Source organism: Saccostrea cucullata, unplaced genomic scaffold (assembly GCF_032062105.1).
Source record: "Saccostrea cucullata isolate Sc308-1 unplaced genomic scaffold, CSIRO_AGI_Scuc_v1 ctg18712, whole genome shotgun sequence".
NCBI classification, from domain to species: Eukaryota; Metazoa; Mollusca; class Bivalvia; order Ostreida; family Ostreidae; genus Saccostrea; species Saccostrea cuccullata.
The window spans coordinates 4,163-18,181 of record NW_026921117.1 but is presented as its reverse complement, the minus strand read 5'-3'; the positions used below and the strand labels follow the sequence as shown (position 1 = coordinate 18,181).

General features: G+C 32.4%; 1 protein-coding gene across 1 annotated transcript; it reads left to right on the top strand.

The window, feature by feature from the left end:
- Positions 1-68: 68 nt before the first annotated feature.
- On the top strand, positions 69-13,523 carry LOC134259206 (delta-1-pyrroline-5-carboxylate dehydrogenase, mitochondrial-like; the record flags this gene model as incomplete). Its single annotated transcript, XM_062741808.1, has 10 exons — positions 69-143; positions 884-958; positions 4,595-4,782; positions 4,936-5,009; positions 5,098-5,339; positions 6,750-6,835; positions 7,752-7,818; positions 8,081-8,202; positions 10,444-10,562; positions 12,080-13,523. Coding segments are annotated over 10 exons (1,161 nt in total), but the record flags the coding sequence as incomplete, so codon positions are not given.
- Positions 13,524-14,019: the final 496 nt, after the last annotated feature.

Sequence of the window (14,019 nt, the reverse complement as noted above, 5' to 3'; positions counted from 1 at the left end):
GAATTGAAAATGATTTTACAAGTATTAAGTTAATTTTGTATTGATTATAATTTTAATGTCTTCTTTAGGATATTACTTCCTATCAGCCATTGAGCCCTGAAATAGACACTGTCCAGAATTCTGCTGTCTACAGAGGTTGTGAGGTATTAATGCTGTAAATGGCTCTTCTTTGTGCATGAAACGGTGTCTAAATGCTATGGCCATCACATTTTGAATCCTCTGTATGTTTTGTAGAGGTAGATTTCAGAAAAAGCCGGGCCCAGTAATTGCTACAAAATATTTTTCCTACACAATTTTTAATCCTTTAAAATAGTTTTTATGCCCCTAAAATCATAGAATTTGGGGTTTGCAATATGATAATTTTGTCTGTTCATCTGTATGTAATTCTATTTGTTTATCCTTGCCATAGTTTTTGAACATTGGTGCAAAGGCTTTGATGTGTCACTTTTAAATTCCTTGTAAAGACCTTTTTGGTTACCAATGTTTTTACCATTGGTTGGATGGACCTTGAGTTAACATTTAAGGTTCATAAACCCTCTGCTTACTCAAACAAAATGTAGCTTGAACTTTTATGCTTTTTCTAAGAAATATATTTTAGAAGTAAAATACAAACAATATTTTCATAGCTTGCAGGGCAAAATTAAACAAAAATGTCATTTCAACATGATAAAGGAATTATAGACATTTATAATTAAGAGTTACCTCTCTTATCAGAGTATCAATGAACCTTAATAGTATCATATGGATCATCATTTTCATACAAGATAACCATTTATGGTTTCATTAATAACACGCTAGCATTTAGGTTTTTATTATTAAGAAAAATTATGATTTGAAATGACTTTATGATGTATGTAAACATACAGAATATTTTTTTATTTAGGGTTTTTGGGCAGCCATCACTCCATTCAACTTTACAGCCATTGGTGGCCATCTTTGTTCTGCTCCTGCTTTGATGGTAAGTAAAGGAATTTTGTTCTGAAACAACATTTATAGATCTATAATTCTTTTGATTTATTATCGCAGATATTTATTGTCAATTAAATTAAGTTAATGTAAACTCTAGTCAAGGATATTATTTATTCAATATGAAGTGAGTTATATTCGATGCATAAGAACAATGTGAGGGGGATCTACATATAAGGGGTGGATCTAAGTTCCAAGGAACAAATTAAATACAGTACAGGCAACGCGGATCCCGTATTAGACCGCGTCCCCTCCGCGGTGTATTAATCCTTTCCGCGTTACACCGTCGCGGGTTTTGATCGCGGTGCTACCTGAGACCGTGTTTACACCGCGGTGGGGCCAGCTACCGTTATTCTTCAGCTAAGATGTTCTTACCTGTAAAGTATTGTCGATTTTTAATTGTGTCGAAATGAGGGGGGGGGGGGGATTACGAGCACATTGATATTATAGATTTACACCATTACATGGATTTTTTAAAAATTCATTTTTTAAGTTTTATCAAATTGTTTAATAAAAAACATTTTTTTCGTACTAATAATCACTCAAAATTAATTAATTCTCAAACACGTCTGTTAACAGTAATACATGTACAGTATGGGATGAAATAAAGTCGAATAATTTATCGAATATATTAGCTTAAAGTTTATTTTCAAAATCAATAATACCACCCCAAATGATCTTCAAATTGCTAAAAAGGTATAATTAAAATTTAAAGAATGCCATGATATCGCTTCTCTTTATATGCACTGGTGTAATCCGGTGTTCACAATTAGCCCGTGCAGTTGCAGTTACATGTAGCTATGTGTTTATTTATCTGCGAGATTATATCAGTCATTTGGTTTCATTTAGAAAAGTACCGTTACTTCTGTATACATGTCTGTTATAAATATAACAGCATGAAAATAATAGCATGAAAAACGATGATAGATAGTGATACACAATTACAATTAAATTTTAACAAAACACGCGTAAGTGTAGGAATACCGTTGTTCCATTATCATGCGCTACACTGTAAGACTATGAACTAAATATCGACGATTTTTATTTGTTTTTTATTTTGTGTTTCTTTTTTTTTTGGGGGGGGGGGGTGTTATTGTTAATAAAATAATCACAGGTCATTCTATTCAGAATATCAATAATATCATAGCTAGTATTTGAATGTTTTTCTATTTTATGCTCTTTTCGAAAATTACTAAAATCATGTCAATGAACATAAACAAATTTCAGATTTCTCCGGTTCAAATAAAACACAAACACAAATATGGGCCCTTAAAATATTTGAACACACAACACAGAAATTAATTTATTTTAATCAGCAAGTTGCCAAGCTTCAAGTTTTCAGATGTCTGTGTTACCGTTCGGTTTTCCTCAGGTAAGTTTGGTGTGGAGTGTAGCTTACTCAAAGCGGATGAGAAGTCCCGAGGGAACGACGCTGTCTAGTGTACATACTAACTATATACACAGGATGTTACCTGAGTGTATTACCTGTATGCGCTTTCCTACGACATTGTAAAACGAAGCCGTTTTTTTTTCATGTGTAGCTCATGGATTGAAATGCATGAAATAAAGAATTCAATGTTTTTGTTGAAGACAGAATCCTTTTTAAATTTTTTGTTTCAAATAAATATTTTCAATAATTCGACAATTTTAATATACTGTGTTTTTCTTAATCAAATTTTATAACAAAAATACATCCCCCCCCCCCAAAAAAAAATCTGTCGTTGTAATCTGGCGACAAAAAGGGAAGTAATTCAAATTACATGTCATGTACATATGCTAAACGAAAGAAGAAAGTGGATCATAAACAAGTAACAATAAAACTTAGACAAAATCCACAAATGGTCAATAAACTGATAAATCAGCGGTAGTTTTATTCGCTAGACTAAGAAATTGATATACTGATCAAAAAGGAGGAAAAACGATCATGCACGTGCCTTAATATATTGATATTTTTCTTCTCTCTCTCTCTCTCTCTCTCTCTCTCTCTCTCTCTCTACTAACTGGTACAGGTATAAATTTACACGAAATAACATAGCAATGGATCATTATTTGATTTAATTAATATCAAATACTTCATTAATTTCTTTTAAAAGGTTGTTTTTTTTTTACTTTTATTCTTTTTATACACTCCGTTTAAAAAAAGCAACAATAATTTGACACAAATTCCAAGGCTAATATCGCATCTGAAAATGATATCGATGAAATAATAATGAAACAATGAATCAAATGTGTTGTTGAATGGCTAGACAACGATGTACACATCCAGCGAGCGTTACTCAAGGTAAACTCTAAGACAGGTGTGAAACCCCCAGGGCATGTCGTTTCCTGCTCAGGCACTGCTAATCCCTATACACAGGAAATGATCGCGGCTAATACGTAATACACAAAGAAACAGAATTTGTCAAAGAAAACAAAAATATATGAATTTTTGCATTGAATATTTATTAATATAAACTATAATTTCGTCTGTGAAGTTTATCATTACACCTACACATCCTATCTTATCTATTGAACACGAAAATCGAGAAATATTAAAATTCAAAAGAAAGACATTGTTTTAAAAAGTAAAACATGTTAATATGAAGGTGAAAAACGATATTTTTTCTTGATCTCTTGTATAAAGTTCACGTGCTCAAAGTTAATTCTCGCCATCGAATGCTTTTCAGTCATTTGACAATTTGAGAAAAATGCCTGCACATTTATATAAAAGAGGGAAATAAATTAAAGAAAAGTTTTCTTAATTTGGGAACAGAACATAAACGATGAGAAATAAAGAAGAAAAGAACTTTTTTCTTGATATCTTGGATAAAGAAAATTTAAGTTCACGGGCCCACTACATGTAACTGCAAATGCTCGTCATCGGATGTTTTCCGGTAATTTGACACTTTAAGAAAAAGCTTGTACATTTTATATACAATAAATCGAACTTAATTAATAAACAATATGAACTATGAAGATGTACATTTTTTAAAAGATGTACATCTTTTTTTTTCAAATGAATGCTGAAAATCGTTTATCGAAACTTAAACAGTCTGAGTTCAACATTTATTACAGTTTGCATATAATATGAAGATTTAAAAAAAAAACTAATTAAAATTTCTAGTATTTAATTTTGTTTCTTGATAGATTCTTAATAACACAAAATAATTAACCATTGCAAAGACGTAACAATTTAATAAAATTTTCTATTCAATTTCAAATATTGATATGTAATTTTAGAAACAAAAATAAACTTATTTTTTCTTAGTTTAAATTCTATTCATAGCAAAATTAATTAATAAACACACGGTTTTTTTGTTTTTTTGTTTTTTTTTTTTTTTTTTTTTGTTACAGGGAAAATTCGCAAATTACAATTCGGGGAGATAACTCCCGTTTGTTTACGATACTAATTGTCAGTAATTCATCGATGATTTAACCGCGGCGGGGACAGGTAAGTGATGAATTTCCCGCGGAGGGAACGCGGTTTACCTGTCTACCTGGCCAGATACCGCGTTGTGATTATACCGCGGCGGGGACGCGGGAAATACGGGATCCACGTTGCCTGTACTGTAAGAGTTAAAATACTCATTTTAGCAATTTGCATAACCTTATGCAAACAAAATCCAACACTATGTAAAACTCGTTACAGGGCAATGTTTGTCTGTGGAAGCCTTCCGACACTGCTATGCTGTCTAACTACACAGTGTACAAAATCTACAGAGAAGCAGGCCTCCCTCCTGGTATTATTAATTTCGTGCCAGCAGACGGACCCGTGTTTGGTGATGTCATCACAAAATCTCCCAATTTAGCAGGTGTCAATTTCACTGGCAGTGTTAGGTGAAGTCATTTATTTTTTGTAAAGTACTTTTTTTAATATCAATGTATAAAGAAAATTTTCAAATTTTTATTGCAAATGTTTATTTTACATTTATTTCTTTTGTTCAGGTCTTGTGTTTAATGTTTTATTAAAAACTTCATTTTATTTTTTAGAACATTTAAAACTATATGGAAATCAGTTGCCCAAAACTTAGACAGCTACATTTCATACCCAAAGTTGATCGGAGGTAAATACCAATAAAATTATTCATGAAAAATTGCAGTGCAAATCAGTAGAGCTACCATCTCATTTGAAAATTCTGGTATTTATTTCAGAATGTGGAGGAAAAAATTTCCATTTCATCCACAAATCAGCAGATGTAACATCAGTAGTTGTTGGTACAATACGGTCAGCATTTGAGTATGGAGGACAAAAATGTTCAGCATGCTCACGAATGTACATTCCACAATCCATGTGGCCAGAGGTGAAGCGGAAAATGCTGGATATCCTCAGTCAAATCAAACTAGGGTCTGCTTTAGACAACACAGTCTTCCTATCAGCTGTTATTGATGACAAGGTTGGTACACAGTTATCTCTGACAATGTTTTTGAAAGTGTACAGTGTTTGTCCCCCGCTTTCACAAAAGAGAGAGGACATTAAATCTCATTCATCTGTCAGTCCATTTGTCGCAAAAACTTAAACCTTGGTCATATTTTTTTTAATGAGAAGAGATAGTGCTTTCATATTACACATGTATATTACTTATGACAAGACCTTTCTAAATACAATATGTTTTTTGACCTTGTGACTTTGATCTTTAAGTTTGACCTACTTTTCCAATACTTTAACCTGGTCATGACTTTTGATTGGGAAAAGTTAGGGCTTTTACAATTTACATGTATATTACCTGTGACAAGACAAGTCTATAAATGCAAGAGCTTCTAAACATTAGGCCTTTCAACTGCCGCTAGGGGTCGGTGTTATGAACGATAACTCACTGCTGAAACTTGTTTAGAGCAGGCTCGGGGTATCTAACTGTTTACACGCAAGGCAGTTTTTAGCATTTCCCAAGTAATTCTTTGCTCTCAGTAGAATCCAGTGGTTTTAAAATTTAGCACCAATGTTAAACTTATTTATTGTATAGTTGCGGACACCGGTTTACTGCATATAATTAAAATTTTTAATTAAAATAAAAAGTGAAATCTACCCCCCTTCTCAGTTCTAACCTAATTAAATTTTTATACTCGGTCGTTCCCCTTCGTGCTTGGTAACACAAATAAGATGATCAATTGTTGCATTTACTTGTAAAAAATATATATATTTACACAGGAAGCGAAAAAGCGCGAACACAAAAAACATGACATTAAATTTTTTTCTTCATAAGAATCGTCAAAGAGAGTTAAAACTATTGAATATAGTCTGTTCCCCATTCATTTGACCCTGTTATTTCAGGTAGAGTGAAGGCATTCTCTTTCTTTTGGTCAAAGATTTTTGTGTACAAAACAATGTAAGGAACCCTTTTGTGTATAACAATACCAATGCTGAAGCAGCCTATATGTCATTCCTATAAACGATAACTCATAAATCGGCACTTAGTTGATCATTTTTCACACCTGAGTTACCTGTCCTTAAACACAACATCGGAAAAGTCAATTATAAATTATTAAACCCTTTAATGGTGTAGTTAAAAGTATGCATAAGTTATTATCTTTTTTGATAATTTCATGTACCTATCAATCTATCTATACAATGTTTTTTACCATATGTGCAACTTGAAAAATTAGTTGAAAGGCCTATAAACATGAATATTTCATTCTCATATATTATAAAAAATAATATAATACAATAACCTAAAATTAAGAAAAATTATCCTTCTTGTAGATATATGTACTAAATTACTATCTACATAATTTTGGCTTTTACGAATGAAATTCGTGCAAGAACACATTGTAAATGTAATCCAGGGTTCATATTTTATCATGAACAGGCATTTAAAAGAATCAAGTCCTATATAGACTATGCAAAGGACTCCCCAAACCTGACTGTGATAGCGGGAGGTCAGTGTGATGATAGGTAAGGAATATGTGCTTAATTAATATCATATCCATCTGGATAGCGCATTACTTTCTGTTTTTGTTTAATAAAGTCTTTTAGAAAAATGTTTTAGGGTAAAAAACACATTTAAATGTATGTCAACTTTAAATTTAAAAATGTTGCAGTTTGGTTAAAGGATGAATTTCCATGTTGATCCATTTTGTAGCTCATCTGAATCAAAGTCCCTAATGATCTGATCAAATATGTCCATTATCAGTCCACATGGTCATTGCAAGCTTTTCATATTTCTGACTTTTTTTCAAGAACTACAGACCAGGGCCAATTTTAACCAAACCAGTCAAAAAGAGCCATATTCTCTTTTATGTGGAGATTGTTAAAAATTACTGAAAATATAATTGCACCTTTTGAAAAACATCTCTAGAACCACATGGTGCAGAAAAGATAAAACAAATTGGAGCTTTAAATGGATTCAGTTTTGTTCAAATCATGTCCCCTGGGTCACAGTAGGCAATCAAAGTTTTACTTTGGAATGTATATAAATTATTCTTTAAAATCTTCTTTTGAACAGAAAAGTCTAGATACTAAATTTAAAGCAGAAGTATCTTCAGGAAAATCATTACGTGTACAAGGTAGGATGGGTTCAAATTTGCTAAAAAATTAGGACCCATGAGGATAGGGCCACAATAGGGTATCACAGTTTTATGTATATTGGAAAAGTAATTTTAAGAATAGCAAAACCATAAGTAGTCAAATTGTATTAAGAAAATGTTATCAGGTTGTGCATATTCAAGTTTGTTCCAAGCATGATCCCTGGGGTAGGGCCACAATAGACAATCAAAATTCTACATAGGAATACAAAATTCTGCTGCTGAAGAATAGTTGCACCATAATTACTCTGATGAGCTTTTTAACTCATGGGTCTCTTCTTTTTCAGTCAAGGTTATTTCGTAGAACCCACCATAATTGAGACATCGGACCCACAAGATAAAATAATGCAGGAGGTAAGGAAATTTCAAATGATTTTTAATGGAAGGGCATAAGTGTATGTGTACATGGATCTTAGCACTTAGCAATTAGTCTCACTGTGTTTTATTTTTCAAGTTGATGATGATTTAATACTTGTTCAGATAGCTGCAATAATATAGCCCTCTCCAATTTTTTTAAATCTGATGTCCCAAAAAAAAGGGGGGGGAGAGCTCTATTATTGCAGCTATTGTTCAGACTGTTTTAAAGTGAATCATCTTTCTGTCCTCCATTGTTCAGGAAATCTTTGGCCCAGTTTTGACTGTGTTTCCATACCCTGATGATGAATACATGAAGTACGCTCAACTGGCTACCAAGACCTCTCCATTTGCTCTGACGGGGGCTGTTTTTGCAAAGGAGCCGTAAGTACTTGTTTAACATGTTCATTCAATAAGCTTTTTCAAAAGCCATGATAATATTATATATCATATTTACATGGAAGCATCCTCAGATAATCTAGGTTCATTCAGGTTTTTCTTCAACTTTGAAGATAAGATAAGATAAGATAAGATAATATTTATTTAAAGTCGGATATATCAAACAAAAAACATTAGCTCTGAAGAGCTATTTTCCGACTACATAATAATGTTACCTAAAATACAACAATCATACATAATAAACAAGAAACAGTTTTTAAATATTACATCGATATCACACTACTAAAATATCACTATTCCTCCATGGTGCTTTACAATGACATATTATTCACCACATTAAAACTGACAAACCTAAAATAACTTAAACCCTGTTTACTAGTTTCTAAAAAATAAAATTAGCGACAGGCACAGCAATTACAACAATTTCCGTACCAACTATTTATGTTGGATTTAAACTGGTTAAAAGAAGTAATATTTCTAAAAGATTCTGGTAAAGAATTCCAAAGTTTTGCAGACTCATATCTAAAAGACTTCAACCCATATGTTGTTGATCTTGTTTTTGGTAAAACAGCAGTTTTTGTGTATCTAAAAGAATAAGGTGTTTCTTTAATATGAATAAAATCGTGCAGGTAAGACGGGCTTTGCTTGTTTAAAATCTTAAAACATTCTATGGCCTATGTTCTAATACGCCTGAGTTTGAGGCATGGTAATTTTGATTTGTCCAGAAGATAACTATACGAATTTTTGTAGTCATCATAAACAAACCGCAGTGCTCTTTCCTGTATTTTTTCCATTTTTCTTGTTTCTCGTTCACCACAAAAATGCCAAACTAATGGGCAGTAGTTGAAGTTTGACATGATAAATGTATGATAAATAGTTAGTTTTCCTAATTTGGTCAGGTGTACCCCTATTCTTTTAAGTACATTTAATTGTTGTGAAGCTTTTTTACAAATGTTTGAAATATGAGAGCTAAACTTAAGCTCAAAATCTATAGTAACACCAAGTAATTTTACTTCGTTTTCCAGATGAATCATATTACCATCAATTTCAAAACAAATGTTTTCCTGTTTAGTTTTCTTTCCTAGACATATAGCTTGAAATTTATCGGGATTTGCTTGCATTTGATTATCTCCAAACCACTTAACTAAGTTCGAACAATTTGATTCCAAAGTATTTTTTTAGTGATGTAATATCGTCACTTGAGTTTGAGAGAGTGTTATCATCGGCATAGTTGTAAAGATCACAATCTGACACAAAATGAAAAATATCATTGATAAAAATATTAAAAATAACAGGACCAAGTATTGAACCCTGTGGAACACCTTTGTACAATTCTAAAAAATCGCTACAAACTTCCCCCAGTTTTACACACTGTTTTCGATTGCTTAAATAGCTTGAGATAAGACTAGTAGCTGCATTTGTAAAACCGTATGCATTAAGTTTTGCTAAAACTAGATCATGTGGAATACAATCAAATGCTTTAGATAAATCCATCATAATTGCTGCTGTATATTTTTTATGATCAAGGGCATACTTCCAATCCTCAACAATCTTTAGCAACACACTCTGACAACCATACCCTGGTCTAAAAGCTGATAACATATCATTAAAATGGCAATTGAAAAAATCAGACAATTGACTATGAATAACCCTTTCAAAAATCTTTGACAATGTAGGTAAAATGCTAACTGGTCTATAGTTTCCTTTTTCCAAAATACTTTGCTTCTTGTGAAGTGGAACCACTTGTGCAATTTTCATACGATCTGGAAAAACATTTTTAGAAAAACAAAAATTTACAATATTGGTCACAGGGTTCAATATATGAATTATGACACTCAGGTGGTAGGGTCGATCCACAATTGGCAGTGAAATTTTTACATAAGAGTACAGTATATTTATCTTATAGAAATATGTTAAACTTTCTTCTCAAGAGTAGAAAAGCCATAATTAATCATATTTACATGTATATACAGAAGCATCTACAGATAATGTAGATTCAAGTTTGTTGAAATCATGACCTATTTATAGCAGATACATTTTATAAAAAAAAAAAAATGCTTGTATGTCACATCTTAATAAAAGTATACATGTCCCTTCTTGGCTCCTCTCAATTAAAACTTTGTCAGAATCATATCATTCGCAAAATAGATACATAAAAGGAAGAGAGAACACACTTCAGTAAATTTTTTTAAACGTTTATATTGTAAATACCTTTTTATCCGACAGTAAAGCGAGGGAGGAGTTAGTAGACGCCTTCCAAGACGTGGCAGGAAACTTTTACATTAATGACAAATCAACAGGATCGGTGGTGGGCCAGCAACCATTTGGTGGAGATCGCTTGTCAGGTTGGTAAAACATTTAACACCCCCCCCTTCCAAAAAAATTAAGTTAAAGAGCATTCAATTAACATATCTGGTTACAGCTTGTTTTGCTTTTGTCGTACATATTCTTTGCCATGAAAAATTCTCAATGCTGGTAATTATGTTCCCCAAACGGAGTTTGGGAACATATTGTTTTTACTCGGTTTCTTATTATTATTATTTTTTTTTTTTTTCTTATTTGTTCTCCGGTACTTTTTTGTCCGCGAGTGTTCTCAGAAACTGTTCACCCAACTGACCTAAAACCTTTTTAGGGTTAATAGGTGTGTAGTGTAGGTGTGCGGAACGAAGGTCATTTTGCGCGTATATGCCTGCACGTGCGGGCGCGTGATATGAGTGAAATGACTAATATATTTAATAAAGCAATAACTTTAACATTTTTCGATTAAATGCTTTGAAACTCATTATATAAGGATACGTTAATAGTGTACATAATGTGACACTGTCAAATTAGCACGAACTCACGCGCATGCACGTGCGCTTCGCTCTGATTGGCTAAAACAAAAATCTCAGTATCTTCTCTGTTTTTCGACGAAATTCTTTGAAATTTAAAACATAGTCATGAATTAGGATATCCTACAATATGATATAGAAAAAGTTTCATGAAATCACGCGCATGCACGTGTGCTGCAATCTGATTGGCTGACAGTTTAAATGACTATATCGCCTTTGTTTTTTGTCGAAATGCTTTGAAATTTAAAACAGTGATACATTAGGATGCCCTGCAATATGATATACAAAAAAATTCAAGAAATTACGCGCATGCACGTGTGCTGCGATCTGATTGGCTGAAACTTTAAATGACTTTATCTCCTTTGTTTTTTTGACGAAATGCTTTGAAATTTAAAACATAATCATTCATTAGGATATCCTACAATGCGATATAGAAAAATAATCAAGAAATCACGCGCATGCACGTGTGCTGCAATCTGATTGGCTGAAACTTCAAATGGCTATAACTCCCTTGTTTTTCAACCTAACAGGATGGGATTCAGAACATAAATAAATATAAGGGACTCCTACAAGAAGGCGTGGTCATTATGCACGTGCACTAACGTGCATGCATTTGGAAAGAATGAAATTAGAAATACACTTGAATAAGTGATTTTTAATACTTTTGGACTGAATGCTTTCACATATAGTATATTACAGGGAATATGGAACTAAGAGGGAGTTGGGGAGCGTTTGGGGAACATCTGTAACGGTTCCCGTTACAATTAGCACTAGTTTTCTATGTGTTTTTTTTAAAACTTTAATCTTCATCACACTATGAACATATAAGATGGTGACTGCATCTAGGGAGAATTTGTGAGCATGCTTAAAGGAAAACAGAATTGACTACTATATTAACATTAAAATCTACCTCAAACAATGTGTTTGATGTACAAAGTAACAGCTTTCAGACTCAATTGAGTACTATGGCTGTCAGATCTCTTTGTTATCTGAGATGAAGAAGTTTGTAACATCAATTGTTTATTTGACAGGAACCAATGACAAGGCCGGTGGCCCCTATTATCTGACCAGGTTTGTGTCGATGCAGTGTGTGAAAGAATCAAAGGTCCCCCTTGAAACTTGGATGCTGCCCTCTATGAAGTAAATCTTCACAATGAACATGAAAACATTCGACTCTCCGGAGTTTTCAAACAGATGAAATGTTGTATCAGTGATCAGCATGTAATGTAACATTTATCCGGTATATAAACACATATCATAATTAAGGTGTACAACTCATTACTCCTATAAATTCATATTTAACATATCTTCAGATTTTACTGGGGGTATTATTATCTATTGCATGTGAGGTGAAGTTCAAGATCAATTGATGCTCAAAGCATGTGAATTTAAAATGATCTGAAAAAAATGTAAGTGTAAAACTAAATGGGTATTGATATCAGAATCTCAAAGTTATATAATATGAACCAGTACAATACAAACTGCTTGATACTCGCTATCAATTTTCATTGATACTTTTGTTGATCAATATTATTTTTTTTCTTTGTTGAAATCCACATATAATGTTGGGAGTTTTTAACCTGGTTTGTAATTTTATGAATGTGTATTATGCATTTAAAACATGTAAATAGCATGGCATTTGCTCAAGAAAGAGTGGTTTTTATTTATATTTGTTTTCATTTTTGTTAGTTATTAGATTATTATTTGCTTTTGATATAGTGCTAAAATATAATTTTAGGAGGCATAAGTTACAGTGAAATGTAGATTTTTTCGTATCTTTCTTCTACCTCTTAATTTATAGAAATTTACAGTATTGAGGAATTTGCATTACTTATAGCTCTCAGATATATGAATTTCCATCAGTTCAGTGCATGAAAAAAATATGTTCATTATACAGAATTCTGCAATTCACATTTTGTTAAATTATGTTTTGTAATAAAAATGCTTGGAACATTTTCAATGTTAACCACGATCTGCATAATACTTTGTGTTAGTTTTTTTTTTTTTTTATCAGAAGTGTCATGAACAAGATTTTCTTTTGATTGATATTTTTTTTTATTGTTTGCTAAATGAGTTTGATACATTTATTTACTTTTTTTATCCCAATTCCTATGTCTTAAAATTCAAGTTGTTTGCCAAAATCTCACCTGAATTAATATATTACCTCTGTAGCTCGATTTTAAATTATTGTTTTGTTTTTGTATCAAACATCTACATTAGATGGAAATACTATATATTTGTTGCAAGTTTTGTAGCAATGAATACAAATTCTGATATTTATGAGATTATGTTTTATTTTTGCTGCACGTGCTTCAAGCATCACATTATCTGTTGCAGAATCATATTGAAATGAAATATGAACATGTTATTGTTTTTTCTTTGTGTGTTAGCAAAAGAAAGATTTTTGGATTGAACTAGAAAAAAATACCTGCTGGAAACATCAACACAAAATTGAATGTTGGATTTAATGTGATATCGGTGTCATATAATATATTGAACCCCGCGATATTTTGAACCCGGGTTCAAAATATCGCTGCGAAATATTGAACCCCCCTATAAAATATTGAACCCGGGGTTCAAAATATTATGGCCATAAAATATCGAGTCCCCCTGCTGTTTGAATGCATGAGGGAGGGGGTTCAAAATATTATGGCCATAAAATATTGAACCCCCCTCCCTGTAAAATTAAATGGGCAGGGGGACTCAATACTTTATGGCCATAATATTTTGAACCCCTCCTTCATGCATTCAAATAGGAGGGGGACTTGATATTTAATGGCCATAATATTTTGAACCCCCCTCCCTTATAAATTTGGGCAGGGGACTTGATATTTTATGGCCATAATATTTTGAACCCCCCCTCCCTGTAAAATTAAATGGGCAGGGGGACTCAATATTTTATGGCCATAATATTTTGACCCCCTCCCTGTAAAATTAAATGGGTAGGGGGACTCAATATTTTATGGCCATA